This window comes from Fringilla coelebs (assembly GCF_963513975.1).
Source record: "Fringilla coelebs genome assembly, chromosome: 2".
Classification (NCBI taxonomy): domain Eukaryota; kingdom Metazoa; phylum Chordata; class Aves; order Passeriformes; family Fringillidae; genus Fringilla; species Fringilla coelebs.
This window is the reverse complement of record NC_140029.1, coordinates 17741733-17757271: the sequence shown is the minus strand read 5'-3', so window position 1 is coordinate 17757271 and position 15539 is coordinate 17741733. Positions and strand designations below refer to the sequence as shown.

At 37.6% G+C, this 15539-nt stretch overlaps 1 protein-coding gene across 4 annotated transcripts in view; it reads right to left on the bottom strand.

Annotated features, from left to right (window-relative positions):
• Positions 1-122: 122 nt before the first annotated feature.
• The window catches only part of AP1S2 (adaptor related protein complex 1 subunit sigma 2), a 31346-nt gene continuing 15929 nt past the window's right edge, over positions 123-15539 (bottom strand). The window contains exons 5-6 of one of the 4 annotated variants that reach the window (XM_084225942.1): positions 13982-14075; positions 134-2044 (exon numbers count right to left, since the gene is read on the bottom strand). In XM_084225942.1, the coding sequence (XP_084082068.1) occupies positions 14031-14075 (45 nt within the window). In that variant the 3' untranslated portion in view covers positions 134-2044; positions 13982-14030. Of the gene's footprint in view, positions 2045-2073; positions 3236-4265; positions 5781-13981; positions 14076-15539 lie in introns of those variants that run through there. The other 3 variants (XM_084225943.1, XM_084225944.1, XM_084225941.1) reach the window with 3 other exon arrangements.

Genomic DNA, 15539 nt, shown 5'->3' with positions numbered 1-15539 from the left:
TAATGAAGTGCTCAAGAACAGGTTAAGCACTGTAATAAAATTTCCCTTTTTTTTAAGACAGCATTGAGTGGCCTCTTCTTTCCTCTGTGAATACAGGCACTAATTACATATAAACACAGCAATGGTGTAAAAATGGACATTTATTACAACTAAACCAATGTGACAGACAGAGGTCAAACAGTTTGTCACAATCACAACGAAGCTTAATCCAGCCAAGCACATACAAGTGACAGTGTAAACTTTAAAAACATGTTTAATACATATAAAATTGCTTCTGGTTTGACTTAAATCCATTTTACCACCACAATCTCACACACAGGGTCCTTTCGCTACCCCTCTACCCTCATCTACCCCTGCCGACTGTGCACTAGGGAAATGCCCTGGGACAAAAACAGTCTCTGGTCATCTCAAATCTATGTGTAAATCCTGGAATGGGCATCCACAGACAAGTTCTAATGGCTTGAGTTCACAGGCACCACACCGGTACTGCCACAGGAGTGGCGCACACAGCCTGGGCCTGGCTGGGACCTCTGTTGGCTCAAGCACTGGTGCTGGGGTCTGGATCAGGGGCCTTGGAAGTGGCAGCACTGCACACTTCCTTTGGCTGGCACTACTGTACCCACTCTCCAGCTGGCCGCTGCCGGAGCTGAGCTTTGTGAAAACATGGCACCACTCAAGTGAACAAGCCAAAAACTCCTAGGGGAGGGTGTCCGAGTGGAGAGAAAGGGGACAGGCAACAGAACTTGGCTACTCCCAGGTGTAGACTCCCACTGTCTCCCTCAAAATCACACATGGATCACATTTCTGCTAGTGAAACAGGCTCAGTCCATAATTACTGAGAGTCTGCTCAAAAGTGTCTAAATATTACTGGTTCACATGATTTGTAGTGAATATACTATACAAATCTAATGTTTAAGAGCTCTCACTGCAAATCAGTTGGTTCAACTACAGCACGCAGGAGTATTGTAAGGGATGTATCACATGTTTAATGTGTTGATCAAGAAAAGCAGTTAAATGACTTTGACACTTAGTGTGCCCTAAAGGTACCTATACACCCAATAAAGCATAACTACAAAACACCAAAAAATACAAATTAATTGGCAGACTTCGAAAGAAAGTAATAAAAGGTCCCTTCTGTAAAGCTTCTTCTTTCCCATCTTTGAAAGCATTCCGTTTTCACTCTCCATCTCTCTATTCAGTCAGAAAGCTGACCTCCTTTTCTTGTGTTAATGGTCAAAGCAAGCTAATATCAGACCTAGAAACAGTTTCCTTATTCAGTCTGGGTTGGTTTTCCTTCTCTCCTACATGCATTCCCTTTGAAGTATAGTAACTTGCACAGTTTTGCTCAAGGTAGCTACACTAAAATACACCTTCATGTCTAGTGAGTTGATCAGTTTTCTTAAAAAAGTTATCACCTTAACAGTTTTTTACCAGTTTGATATGCAGATCCTGGCAGGATTCTTTGGTATAATGACAAATTCAGTAGTAAACTGACATTTCCAATCATTATGCAACAACTGAAGTAAGCAGAATAATCACAAGTGGTGACTAAAATGTAGATGAACGAATTCTTTGGTTGCATAAACACAATTTCTACACCGTAACATTTCATATTTGGAGTTGTCCATGTAGTTTCTTTTCATTTAGGTAGGCTATGCTTATGTCATAATAATACATTTATTTCCTGAAGTCAAGTTCGTTATAAAAAACAGTAGGCTTATCGAAGTCAAATGCAATTTTCCTATAAATGCAGTGAAGGGAAACACTGAGTCAATTTAAATCTAATTCCCTTTCATTTATAAATTTTGAACTTAGGTTTCTTGTTCCCTTTTCAAAAAAAAGTATTTTTGTATTTTTCTTGTAGGCCTGAATGAAGCAGCTTAGCAAAACAGTAATACTGACAAACAGCATCTTACACCATTAGCTAAACATTACAATGAAGGCAGTGAACATTTACAGTATGAAACACTGAGATGGCATCAGCTGAAGAGAAGATTTATGTCAATCCAATTTCTTCAAGTACACTACGTGGGGTCTCTGCTTCCTAGGGAAGGAAAATTTGAGACAGTAGTAAATGAACACTGTTTCTACTGAGCAGCGCTGTACATGAGCTAGTATGGAAGATGCTGAATTAAAAAAGCAAGCTGAAAGACATGAAGACAGGGAAGCACTGCAGTTTGCGAACATGGTATTAGCTGCACTTGTCACAGAGCTGTTAATTAGATTGCCATGGTTCACAAGAATAGCTGGTAGATTTTATTGCCTTTAAGCATAATAAAAATAAAACAATTTAGATCTACCAGCAGGGAACAAATCACAAGTGAGTAACAGAGATAGAAACTGGGGAGGGATGGGGAAGGAGCTTGCAATGGAGTCAGTGAATTTTGTGGTGAATTGTTTCAAGGGTCTCAAAAATCTGTTTGGGAATAACAAATAAGTGGATGAATGAAACTACAGATGCAACTCAGATACAGTATCCCTTAAGATCTTTATAAAATAGTTTTGGTTTGTTTGGTTTTTTATACAGTGATCCCATGTTTTTAATTAATAAAAGCAGGTCATGCTACCTTGGTATGCCTCCTGGTGTCAAACTGATCCCTTTCAAAGAGGGAGGAGCTTTTAGGACAGGAATTTTATTATTCCACACCAGGCATAAAGTTTAAGTTAATTCCAATCTTAGAAAGCTTTCCTTAGATTCAGAGAAAGTTGTTTAATACCAAATTCCAAAAAAATTATCATCAGTTTGGTATTACTTCCATAGCCTCTGAAAAGAAATGGTTTCAACTAGAAACATTAGGCTGAGCTTTTTTTAGTAACTATTAACAACGGCAGGATAAATAAAAGGGGATACTGTGTCTGTATCAAAACAAAAGCTTTAACAGCAAGAGTATGAATAAACTTACTTTAGCATCCTAAAACAAGACATGTCATGCAGCAGAAAAAAAAGGCAGATAACAGTTAAGGCAGCCAACAAATTATTTTTCAACTGCTTTGCAAACATTTATTAGAAAAATAATGTCGGTAAAACACAAAATTAAACACCTCAAACCTTGCAAATACCATCAGAATATTGTCTCTATCAGCCTTGACTATGTGGCACAAAATGATCAAGTTTACTATGATCATTCAGCTCATGTATAAGGTGATCCAGCAGTGAAAAAACAAGCTATGATACTTTAAGCCAACTTCATTCAAAAATCAGTCAGAGCTTGGAACAGGCATATTGAGATGGCTTCTAAAATCCAGCAGGAAATAAAAAATTACAATAAAAAGGCAAGTTAAAATTGAAAACAAGATACTTGGTGTATTAAAGATGTAGTGCTGGCTTGGCTTTTTTCCCTCACTGATGCAATATTTAAATATTCTTAAACCTGCAGCGACCTTGACAAAGCCAGACAGGATGGCAGAATTAAAGATTTACACATGTACTTTAACGAATCTGCAAAAGGAGGCACTGACTGAAGAAATGGCTATGGAGCATTTCTAATATAACTTTTCATATTATATTCCCAGATTACTTTGTTGCATTCATTTTAGAAGACACACACCTCCCCTATCCACCAAGGTAAGGCATTTATTTTACTCAAGAAAGCCTATACTGTTAACTGACTATGACACCAGAACTCAAGGGCATTCTACAAGAATACAACTTCTCAAGCATTTCAGGGTCTTCAAAATATTTGAAATAAATTCACTTTTTAATTTTAAATTGATTAGACAGCAGTGGGCACTTAAGAGTTACTCAGGAGCACAACAGGATATTTACGAAGTTACCTGAAAAAGTTCTTTAGAGCTGTGAAGAAATAGAGAGCAGTGCTGCCACTGTTTTTAGAGCAGCTTAGTATTGCTGTTTTCACTGCCATTTTGAAGTCTGAGATGATTTTCAGCAGGCATATACTTAAACACAACATTTCTTCAAGTAAATCAAGGTCTTTGGCTAACCATTAAAAGCAACCTATTTCAAGGACATTAGCTACTTGTCCACAGATACATCACCCATAGAACTCAGACATATTTTAATGGTTTTTATTACTAAAGCAGTAATCTTGAGACAGATGTGCCTTCCTCATCAACAATATAATCTCAAGGAACACCTAAAGGCTAATGTCTTTTGCTAGAAGAATAACTTCATTAATTATTACTTTTAAGAAGCAAATAGAATGAATTATGGTTTGTTCACATTATTTCTTTTACTAAGTGTCAAACATTTTATCCAATTCTTAGGTAAAACATTCTGCAGTGTTATATACTACCTGCAGCTCAGAATCACCCAAGGCAAATAACAAATTTGAAATATCAGAACACAGATGAGGAAAAAAGTCATTCACATGAGACAAAAGTGCATGCAATACTTTATTTCAAACATGCCAGAAAAGCTAATTCATTACCTAGTCATTTAGAAGCAAGCAGCTGTATACAGATAACAAGAAAAACAGCATCTCATTACAGCTCAATGCACAGCATTTTAAGCCAACAGGCATGAAATAATGCAGGCTAAAGCAGCATTAACCAGACATCCAAACACATTGTTAATGGCTTACAGAAAAAAGGCAAACTTAGAAATGGAAAACCACTCCTATGATCTTGTTTTCTAAGATTTCAGAATGCTGCAAATCCAATCCAAATCTTTTGTCTAATCCCCTAAATCTCCCAATTTTTTGTCAGTTTAACATTTGGAAGGTAGTGCATTACCACATATAGTACAGGGAACTAGATTGTTTGTGGTTGATTTTAGTAACCGCCTCCTTGATAATTCATGGAAACAATTTTCAGAATCAGCACTGGTTTTAGGTTACAAACAGGGTGCATTACAGGCCCTCTCATTCTAGCCACTTTTCAACTGAATGCACTTATATTCACTCTCGTGGCAGTTCTCCCATACACAAGGCAGCCTGCATTTAAAACTGGAAATGCCAATTTAAGAAGGCTTATTGCAAGTATACTGTTAATGGACTTGGATCTTTCCAACCCTAATCATTAATGGTTGGACTCAATAGGCTAAGAGGTCTTTTCCAACCTTAATGTTTCTATGATTCCATTATTCTTTTGTCAAGCAATGGTATTGTTCTCTCTTTCAGTAGCAGTAACTTAAATTACTCACAAGAGCATTCTGCACATTTAAATACAAATGTTTTCATTTCAGATTTACTCATCATTCTCTTTGACCTAATCAACTCTGCCCCTCTCCTTTTTGTAAGGTCAGCCACACTACTGTGCCAGTCTTCAGAAAGGCATAGTGTTATTTGCACCTTTAAGTAAGATGCATGGTTTACATAGAATTTCATTCAGCATCATTTAATACTTGTGTATACACATTTCACATGATACTTTTTCACTACTTTCTAAGTCTTAACTTCACCTACAGACTTAATTTAAGAATTTGTTTAAATACTGCCACAACCTATTTAAAAGATAAATGTGGGTTGAGTAATGTTACAATATAGATATTGCAGTATATAGATGTTTAGCTCAGAAAATGCTACAGAACTCTTAAGCATAAGACTTCAAGCTTACACACAATCAAAAAGTTAAACCATATGGCAACAAGCACAAGTTTTGTTGAAATGAGACATGTGAAGAGACAACACTGTAAAACAGAGGGGGAAGAGGAAAGTACAACAGCAGAGAATGGTTGTGGCATTCTATTAAATTCAGGATGACTGGATTCAGCAAGCTGATGATAATGTTCTGTCATGAGTAAGTCACAGGTCTAGCTCCTCTGCATGCATGATGAATGAAGCCATTTAGTACACTGGTACATTAAAGTATTCATGACGTGGCTACAAAAGAAATGTATATATTCTTATACATAACAGAAAGGAGGACAGATTTGCAAGAAAACAAAAATATTACCTTGCTATTGTACCTCTGACATTAAAAGGACATTTGATACAGAAATACAATACTGTATTTTTGACTACTCTAGATGTCCAGGGGGTGAGGGTAGTGGGCAGAATCATTGTTTTACACCCCCCCCCAATACTTGCATGCTGTGTCCAACAATAGACAGAAAAACTTCGTATCATAAATACTTTATTACATAAGCTCAGAGTTTCTTCTTAGCCAAAAAAAGTTTGAAGCTCCAGAGATGGGCCACCCTATCTATTACTTGTCTCCGCATCAGGCATTGACTGTTGGCTTCTGCCAGAGACAGGCACTGAGCTAAGTGGCATCTGACATCACCCACCACATCTGCTCTAATAAAACACAGGTTTAGAGGTATCAGGCCTCCAGAACATGGCTGTGAGCACACCATGGCAGGGTAGTCCAGCTGTGACATTACTGGTGACAAAAATTCCTTTTTTTCAAAGAGAGTCTGTTTAGAAAAACGGAGGCCTCTGATACACCTCTCAAAGCAGGCAAAGTTTTCTTTGCTTTTGGATTATGCTGCTGAACTCAATACACTCTTGTATGATTGGCATGAACATTAGTAATCAATTTGCCAAAAGATGAGCTAGAAAGAATGAACACTCAATAATGGAGTAACAGTAATTGAGGAGCATCAGACCCATATATGCCGAATTAACTTTTTCTGGGATGAAAACACACAAAACTCAACTCTCTGCATGTCAGTTTCCATCTCTGATCCTGTACCAACTACAATCTTCAATCTATTTTAGTATCCCACTTGCCAGAATGACAGAAGTTTTATAACAGAACTGAGAGAGTTCCAATGGACTTCTAAAACTGTCTCCTCTGCGACATCTCAGTTTATTTGCATGTCCAAGCTTGCATGTTTTTAAATTCTATTCTCAAATTACAAAAAAAGCACAACAAAAATATTCTAGAAGCTGTACAGTTTTTTGTACTGTTTTTCAGTATCAGTAATCTGAAGATCCTGTCACAGTAGTTTAAAATTATCCTGACCAAGCTAACTACAAATCCAGTAGTTCACAAAATAATAGCACCTAAATAAATCTGTGACAGTTACAAATAAGTTATATGATTATTAGATTGAAAAGAATTTGGTATATAATAAAGAATTACAAATGTAAATTTCAACCCGTAAAACCTCTCGCATGGCTGAAGTAGAAAGCATCAGTCTACATTAAAAATAAAATGCTGAGGCATATTCCTAACTGGAAAAGGCACTGCATGGTAATAGTGTATGTTATTAGGGAGTAGGAGTTTTGACTAAAAAGAATAGAGTACTAACCTTAGAATTCCCACAGACAAATATTCCCAGAAAGGTCCCTAGGGAAAACTTCTGCTTTACTTACACTGGTGACTGTTCATGAAGTCAGCTGAAGAACAGGCATAATGTAACAATCTAAAAGGCCCAATTTTTATCTGGGTTATAAATGCATACACATGATTCCCCTCTTCCTTGAAAAAAAACTCATGTGGTCCAGTGTTTACCATTGGAAATGTGGAGCCATCAAAGTTGGTATCTTCACTGAAATGCTTGTCAAATCTCCTAACAGATTTCTCCTTAATTTTACATTAGCTGTCTGGACAGAAAGAAGAATGAGAGCAGCTCATTCTCTTTCTTATGAAGCTGACTGCAACCTACTGTTGTATTCAAGGATTATGTGGGTACACATTCTTAAGCACTCTCTTTGTCCTGGAAACACTGACCATGTCCTATTTTACATAACTGTAAACATCAACAAATAAGTCCACGGAAGTGCTCATTTCATGTACTTTCCTAACTTGCACAGTCCCACACAGTCTGGGGTATTCCCCACCCTGTCTGTATTTTCAATGGTTGATACCTTGAGGAATTCGCTGTCTTTGATGTTAAAATCATGGTACACAAAATCAGACGATTGACTCACATTACTGTTGTGAGATTAGTGCCTCATCTTCACAGAAACTTATGGTTTACTGATAAAGCAAGACACACTGTCAGACAACAATATGAAGAAAATGCTTATTTCACTCCTTTTTAGTTTACAGAATGTGTAACCACCACCTGCAACTACACTAGCAATAAACTGAGCTTGTAGAAGTGAACCTAAAGGATTAGATGGAAGACAACAGTAACGGAGATAAAAAGTGATAACAGCAATATTGAGAAGGAGAACTGGTGTTCCAGTGAGGCCTCTGCACCCCACCAAGAATGCCCAGTTCTGTGGGCAGCCTGACAAGCAACCAAAAGGAAAATGAAGTTTTGACAAATTGTTTGCCATCACAGAACTACAGCACCTCACAAGTTTCAACTATGACTGACCTTTTTTTGTGTCCCTCCCCCATTACACTGTCTCCAGAGCAGGTGGCCTGCTGGTCTGAATATCAGAAAAGACAATATGGGGAAGGGACAGTTGCCAAATTCCACAATCAAAATCTACACTGCCTTGCTTTCCTTTGGTGGGAATGTGCAGACCTTAAGGACATGCTTCACAGGCTCAGGTGTTGTTTAAGATAACAATTTAGATCTAATAAGTTTATAAATTCGTTGATCTAGAAGCTAGAGAAGAGGCAATGGTATCCTTACAGTACAATATAAGGGCAAACTAACATGAAATACAACCTCTGAAAAATCATCACATAAAACTTTGGCTGTAAACCATTTTTCTGACTTTAACACAAAGGTCTTAGATCCTAGTACTGCCAAAAAAGTAATAGCTCTACAACACAAGCTGCACATTGTGGAATTGCAGTATTTTAAAAGTTACTAGAATTAATCTTCTTCAAAACGACATCTGTGTTGACAACTCATTTTAAAAAGCTAATAATACTCTCTGAAATTGTCAGCCTGAGTCATTGAAGATTTTTTAAATTAAAAAAATGGTAGAGTTGATCTGAGCAAACAGAACTATTTAGCCAGTCCAACCCAACTGACATTTTCTCAGCCAACTCTGTCATGATCCAAACTAATTAAAAATCATAGCCAAAATAAAATTAGAAGGGACTTCATTTAATCCAGTCCCCCAAACAGTATACCTGTAACTTTCCTGAGAGATATTTCATCTATTAAAGGTATCCAGTGATGCCTTTTTATCGTACCTCAGGCAATCTACTTAAATGCTACATTATCATCTCCACTGGAAAATTTGCCTAATATCTACCTTGAATTATTTACTTGCTGCAATTTAAGGTATTTTAAGTCTGCAGTGGACAAAAAAACCTGCGCTATTTCCTCAGGCAAGAGAAAGAAAAGAATTCTTTATGTCTATACAAAACTGTCTGAAGTTCAGCTTGTTGCAGGGCTGCCATTTTACTGATGACATCTCATGGCAGAGACACAGACTTCATCAACACTTCTTTTTCAGGGAAAGTTTGCTTATATTATTATTTTAACTTCTTTCCCATCAAACCCAGCACAAAGTCTGTGAACTGCACACAAAAATTACAACTGCCATTGTTTGATAAAGACTTAGCTTTTTTCCTCATTCAGCATCTAACAAAACCCTAGCTCGAACAACATACACGATGTGGGTCCATGGAGTGCATGGAAGTTTGGGAAGAATTCTACAGAAGCAGGCTACGGGGAAATCAAGAGCAGAGGATGAGGGTTTATGTTAAGAAACATGAAGCTTTTGCAGTAGGAAGAAATTCACATTTAACAAGTACTTCCTTAGCAATGCTTCAAAAGCAATTACTTTTACACTCTACTTCTGAATCATTATTAGGCAATATTTCTAATGAACGGCTGCTTTAGGAAATTGCTGCTGTTCACTTGCCTTTTCAAGCATTTCAAAAGAGGAGAGTACCTGTTTCCCAATCTTTGGTTAGCTAACTGTTCAGAGACTTCTATGGGTTTGGGGTGGAAGGGACATTTTAGACCATTTAGTTCCAACCCTTGTGCCACAGGCAGACACATTCCAATAGGCCAGGTTACTCAGGGCCCATCTAGTCTGGCCTTGGTTGTCGCAGTGAGGGAAGTCTTGGGACTCTTAATGTAAGAATCAGCAAGCTCCGAATTTATTGATAAGCACCAGACTTTTATACACAACAAGTAATAAGCTCATGCATATTCTGCAAGCTAAGCAATCTATTGGTTATACTACAATATCAGCTCTTCCTCATTCTTGAGAGCTTACATTTCTGCTTCTCACATCTCATCCTCATTACTGTTATCATACTACTGCTGTGCTCAAGGACACAATGTTGTTGCAGGTGCAGAAACTCAGATTAGCTGGGTTTGGTACTTTCTCAGTCTTTGGTCAGCTAATAAGAGAATGTCTGTGTGACCTCTGTCCTTTAGCCATTGCTCCACACTTGGCATTTCCCACTAGGGCATTTTTATTACAAAATTCTATTTTTACTTTCAAAGAAGACCCAAGCGTTATCTCAGAGAACCTAGAAACACTTATGAACATCTTTTGAACACCTTCAAAGACAAGTATTAACTATAATGCTCTTACAAAAGATGAACAAAAAACAAAAAAACCCACAAGCAAATAAAAAGGATGCTTCATCAATACCAACTCCTAGTCAAGATCTTGTATGCAGCTTTCTATATAGAGAAATCAAAAAAATCTTCAAGATTGATGCAAACCGGTCAACAGAATTCTCAACTAGGATATGAAACAGCAAGTTGTCCTGCAAATGTTACTCAGCAAAACATCCAAGCATATGCACAGACTTCAGCTCTAAAACATCACCTCAACAGACCAGAGCAGAAGAGTATGACAGCAGTGGCCTGCCTGCCTCTCTCCCCAAAGCACTACAAAGATCAGGTGAAGCTTTGTGCACTATAACCGGATAATAGTAGGTGCTTCCTGCCTCTTAGCTGCTGCTCTGATCTGCCAGCTCAGAGGTGATAATCGCTCTGGGAGGCTCTCCTCCACATGTGCCAATCAGTTGCTATGCAGCGAGCCACGAACAATCGAGAGCCCAGCCTTCAGCAGTAAGGATGCTTCTAAGAATCCATCAGGGGCTCCACCTCGCCACCACAAAAACACAAATGCTTTAAGCACATATTACGGCTGAACATTTTGTATTGTGAAGTTAGAGCCACAATTATTTAAAAAAATCACTGAGTTCTCCAACAGATAATCTGTGTCTGTACGTTTGGCAAACTGTCAAACTAGGCACATAAGGATTCATTAATGTTTTCTTTCAGCACTGCAGATACAGGTTTGCATCACTTATTTCTCCTTCGCTTAAGGAAGTATTTCTTAAACTGCAGGGCTGTTATCTTTGAAGAGCTGACCAGAATATACTGCTGCAACAAGCCATGTCGCATCCAATACTACTCAGCTTCCATGGCAATGGCATTTAAGCATCCCCCTTCCTTCCTGGTACTGCAGCACTTTGCGTTCTTACAATTGTTCGGACAACTGTTTGCAGGCACAAGTTGTAAACACAGAGGAGAAAAGCTGCTGACTGTTATGTTTTTTAAAAAAAGCAATTTGAACTGGATCAGTTAAAATGGATCTGAAATCCAGTTCTAGAATGGTTGTATAAATAGCTTTTCTGGCACAAGGAAATAGGGAGAAAAAGGACAGCTGGAAACTCCCAAAGTCAATACTGCTGCTGAAGCTCCTCGCTACACTCCTATGACTCAGGCCAACAGCAGGGGTGCAGCACATGACAAGTAAATTAGGCCCTACCTATGCAGGCTGACTTGGGGGCTCACAGCCGACAGTGAGTCAGGACAAGATGTGTGGAACACTGGCTTTTTAAAGCACTTGGATATTGTGATTTTTTTTAAAAAATAGGATGTAATTTAAGCTGTACTATCAACTTTAGCTAAAGTCCTGGCTTGCCAAAAGCAGCTGCTTTTTACTTCCCTCTTCAATGCCACTGTTTTTTTCCTCCTGATGCTTCCCTCATGCTCCCTCTGCATGAGCTCAAGTTTTGGCTAACAATCTAGGAGCCCCAGAACCATAGGGCAAGCAGATCAACACAAAGGTGACAGTAAGAATGGATCCAGCTTCCTCAACAAGAGTTGCTGTCAGCATGAGTTTGGGTGATGAGCAACCTGCATCTCAAGACCATGACTTTACCACTGTAAAATGCTCTCAGTAAAAAGCAGAATTTCTACACAGAACAATTTGAATGCATATCAAGATTTCACGTGGTTTTTCAATATTATGCAAGGCTTACCATAAATTTCACCACATTACCTACAAAACCAACTACTTCTGAATATGTGGCTTATTACAACTGGCTTATTACAACTGCCACGTGGAACATGTAGTACTCAACACCCTAGTTTACAAGAAAATCTCTCTAAAACAGCCAACAAAAAAACCCCAAAGTCCTACTCATTCTAGGCTTGGTTATGCCTCAGAGTAACAAGGATTAAAGTAATTTAAAGTTGTATAACCAATTAGTTAAACATCAGGTTAATCCAAACACCCAAGCTCTGAGCCAAACTCCTCCCCTTGCCCTAAGGCAACCTCCTTTACCTCAGATCTTTCTCTAACCCAGATGATCTTCATTCCTATTTACAACCTGCAACTCCTTACTGCAGGCTAACTATTCCCCATCTCTGATGTGTGTAATCATCTGTCTGTCCCTCTCCACTCAGCCCAGTAGATGCCATTTCTATTTCTCCATATTCTGCAGAACCAGAACAACCTTGTAAATTAGGGTCTGAACACAGCAACCATTCCTTCACTCCTTCCAAGGAACAGTACAGGCCAAGAAGTAGCATTCCACGGGCATCAGAAAATACAACTGTGTTCAATTAAATGGGGACAAAGAACATTTCTTCAACCCAAACTATGCCCACACACAGAATTCACCCAAGGATGTACTGCTGGCAAGTAAACTGGAGTCACACAATTATCTAAGCCTGAGTTTGTATGTGTCAGAATTGGACTTTGTAGCCATCTGAGACACAAAAAAAAGATTAGGACTCCTAAGCTCTGTTCATAGCACAGGTGCTGAACAGTGTAGGTAGCTTTTTAATGTTCTAATCACAAGGAAAGTTTTACAGGCACATAGGCACAGTTTCAATTCTAACCTCACCATGAGAATAACACTCTTTGTACATGAACTTGTTATCATGAAGAGCACAAAAAAAAGCAATAAAACTGGGGGGGGGGGGGGGGGGGGATGTGGAAAGTATCAAGCTTGAGCACTTAGGTTTTTCTTACAGTTGTTTTAGAATATGTCCAAGCTCATAAAGAAATTGTTTTCAACAAATGACTTGTTGACTGACCTAATTCTTTGTGTCTAATATACAAGCAGATTATTGGCTGCTCTCCTCTTCCCAACACATTTCAATGGCTCTATGATATACTAGGAAACTCTTTAACAGTAAAAATACCCATTCACCAACTCTGAATTTGGTTTTGAACATATTACAAATACTTTCGCCCACTACAATTGTTTTCTTTTATCTCGAAACTAAATCCTGGTATTTATAAAGCTGCATATGAAATTAGATCTATTACTACAGTTCCACAGTACAAAAGCCAATCTGTTTACTGAACTACTTGTTTATCATTATATCAAGTAAGCAGCAGACTAATTAAGTTTTCTCTAGCAAATCATTTTCATGTATGTTTTAAACTTGCTTTATGCAAATTAAAATCTTACCTTTATTAGTAGGACTGCCACAATGTATTCCACTTATGCTTTGGACAAAAATATGTTGCAATGCACTATATATGCAAATAAGCTTTGTTCTGTCATGCAGCATCCGGCATTTTGATACACAGTCAATTGCAGCAGCACCCAGTCTTTTTAGGGCCCATTTTCTTTGCATAGCAGATGTAAACAGCTCATTTTCCAATAAATACATGTTTATATAGGCTGATTGTAAGTAAACAAAGCCAAACATCTGTTTAGTTATTAGCTTTGGTATCCATTTCTCTAACTTGCATTATCCCATGTAATTACCAACACCAAAGAAAGCCAGTAGAAGTCAGAGATTTCAGGTTGATGCGGTTAGTACATAAAAGGAAAATAAAAGGAAACACTCAAAGCACTCTTCAAAGACCATCATGCAAGTGTTGCAGAAAGTTAAGCCCATCACCCATTTTCTGTTTACCCTTGCAAGGACTTAATTACACGTGCAGCACTCTTTGCATAGCACCCATTTAATCCATGCCACCAAAATGGTAAACTCGGTAGTTACCAATCATTTAGATGGGGTCAAAAGGGCTAATGCCTTAGATTGCTCTTAATCATAAGATATCCTCAGACAAACCTCCCCAGTCTTCATTCTGGCTCTACAAACAAAATCAAGCAGCAGTGAAAAATGTAATATCAACTACTAAATGAAAAAAAAAAAAAGGCAAATAAAAAACCAACATCCACCCAATCATGTACAGCATATTTACATTTAAAATAAGACTTAAAAACATTCTAAACTATTTACAAAAGTAAATTCAGTTATTTCACTTAAATCTGTTTCAGCTACTGTTATTCTTTAGATTAATACAATTTTAATAGATTTTCCTAAAAGTCCACTGTTAAGAAAGCAAATACAAATGCACCAGAAGAAAACATCTGTTCAAAGACTTCAAGGAGATGCATTAAATAAAACTCTAGAGTTCACTTTTCATTTCTTAACCAGGTACAGGATATTGGTACCTTAAAAGAGTATGTTGTAAAGAGTTCTTTAGAAAGCTTCAGTTGTGCATGAAGGAATATTAATTCAAAGATTTTACTTTTTTAAAGAGCAGTTGTTCATTACTGGAACAGATTAAGAGCATAAAAGAATACAAAATTTACATATATTTCATTCAGTGATTAACTGTCACACAGTATTATTATTAACATTAATAATAAGACTCATTTAATTGTTTCATTCTACCTATCATCCTTGAAGTAATTTAACAATTTAATTCAAAATATTTATTAAGTCACCATTTTTACTTGCTGAGTAGTCACTTTCCTGTTGTATTGCTTAGTGCAAAAAGTTCAACATTTTCACTTTAATCAGTGCATCTGTTAATCAAACATACTTAGAATTCTCAAAGAATTGTATGGTCTTCTCAGAGGGTTTTTTTGCCTTTTAATATCAAATTTTCAGCCTTTATAAATTTTAATATATACACTTTTATTGTATCTCGATATCCGTCACCAGAACTACTACTGCTGCTAGACAGCTTGGCAACAAAAAATATAGCTTCTCCCTGAAAAATAAATAAAAGCCCTAAAACACATACCAGCAATGTGTCCCAACACCTGTACAACACACAGAGAAGACCACAAAGAAATGAGAATCTAAAACCAAACACAACACGATGCCTCCTGGGGACATTCATATTCTTTTCACCTAATAGTCTCTGGCACTCTAAGACCATCTCACAGGTAGTGAAAATTCCAGGAAAGGGTAGTAGCACTGCAACATGATACATCTCAGACAACAGAGTAAAAATGGAATTTTCTCCTCACAATCTCAAGATCCAAACATTAGCATTGATATTTTCAACATCCTGCCACATCCAATGAACTTGTTCTATTAAAATGCAGATTAATGTGAGCATTCAGAAAGAGCACCTGATTTTGAAGATAAGATACTCCTTACTCTCAAGCAGCCTCCTGCAATTATTCACTGAATTTACTATGCTAATTGATGAGCAGCACACGACTAAAGTCCTGAAAATAGCTATGGCACATGGAGCAGTGCTAAAACTTTCATTGCATCACCCTGACACAGTGCTTCTATCACTGAGGACAGGAGAATG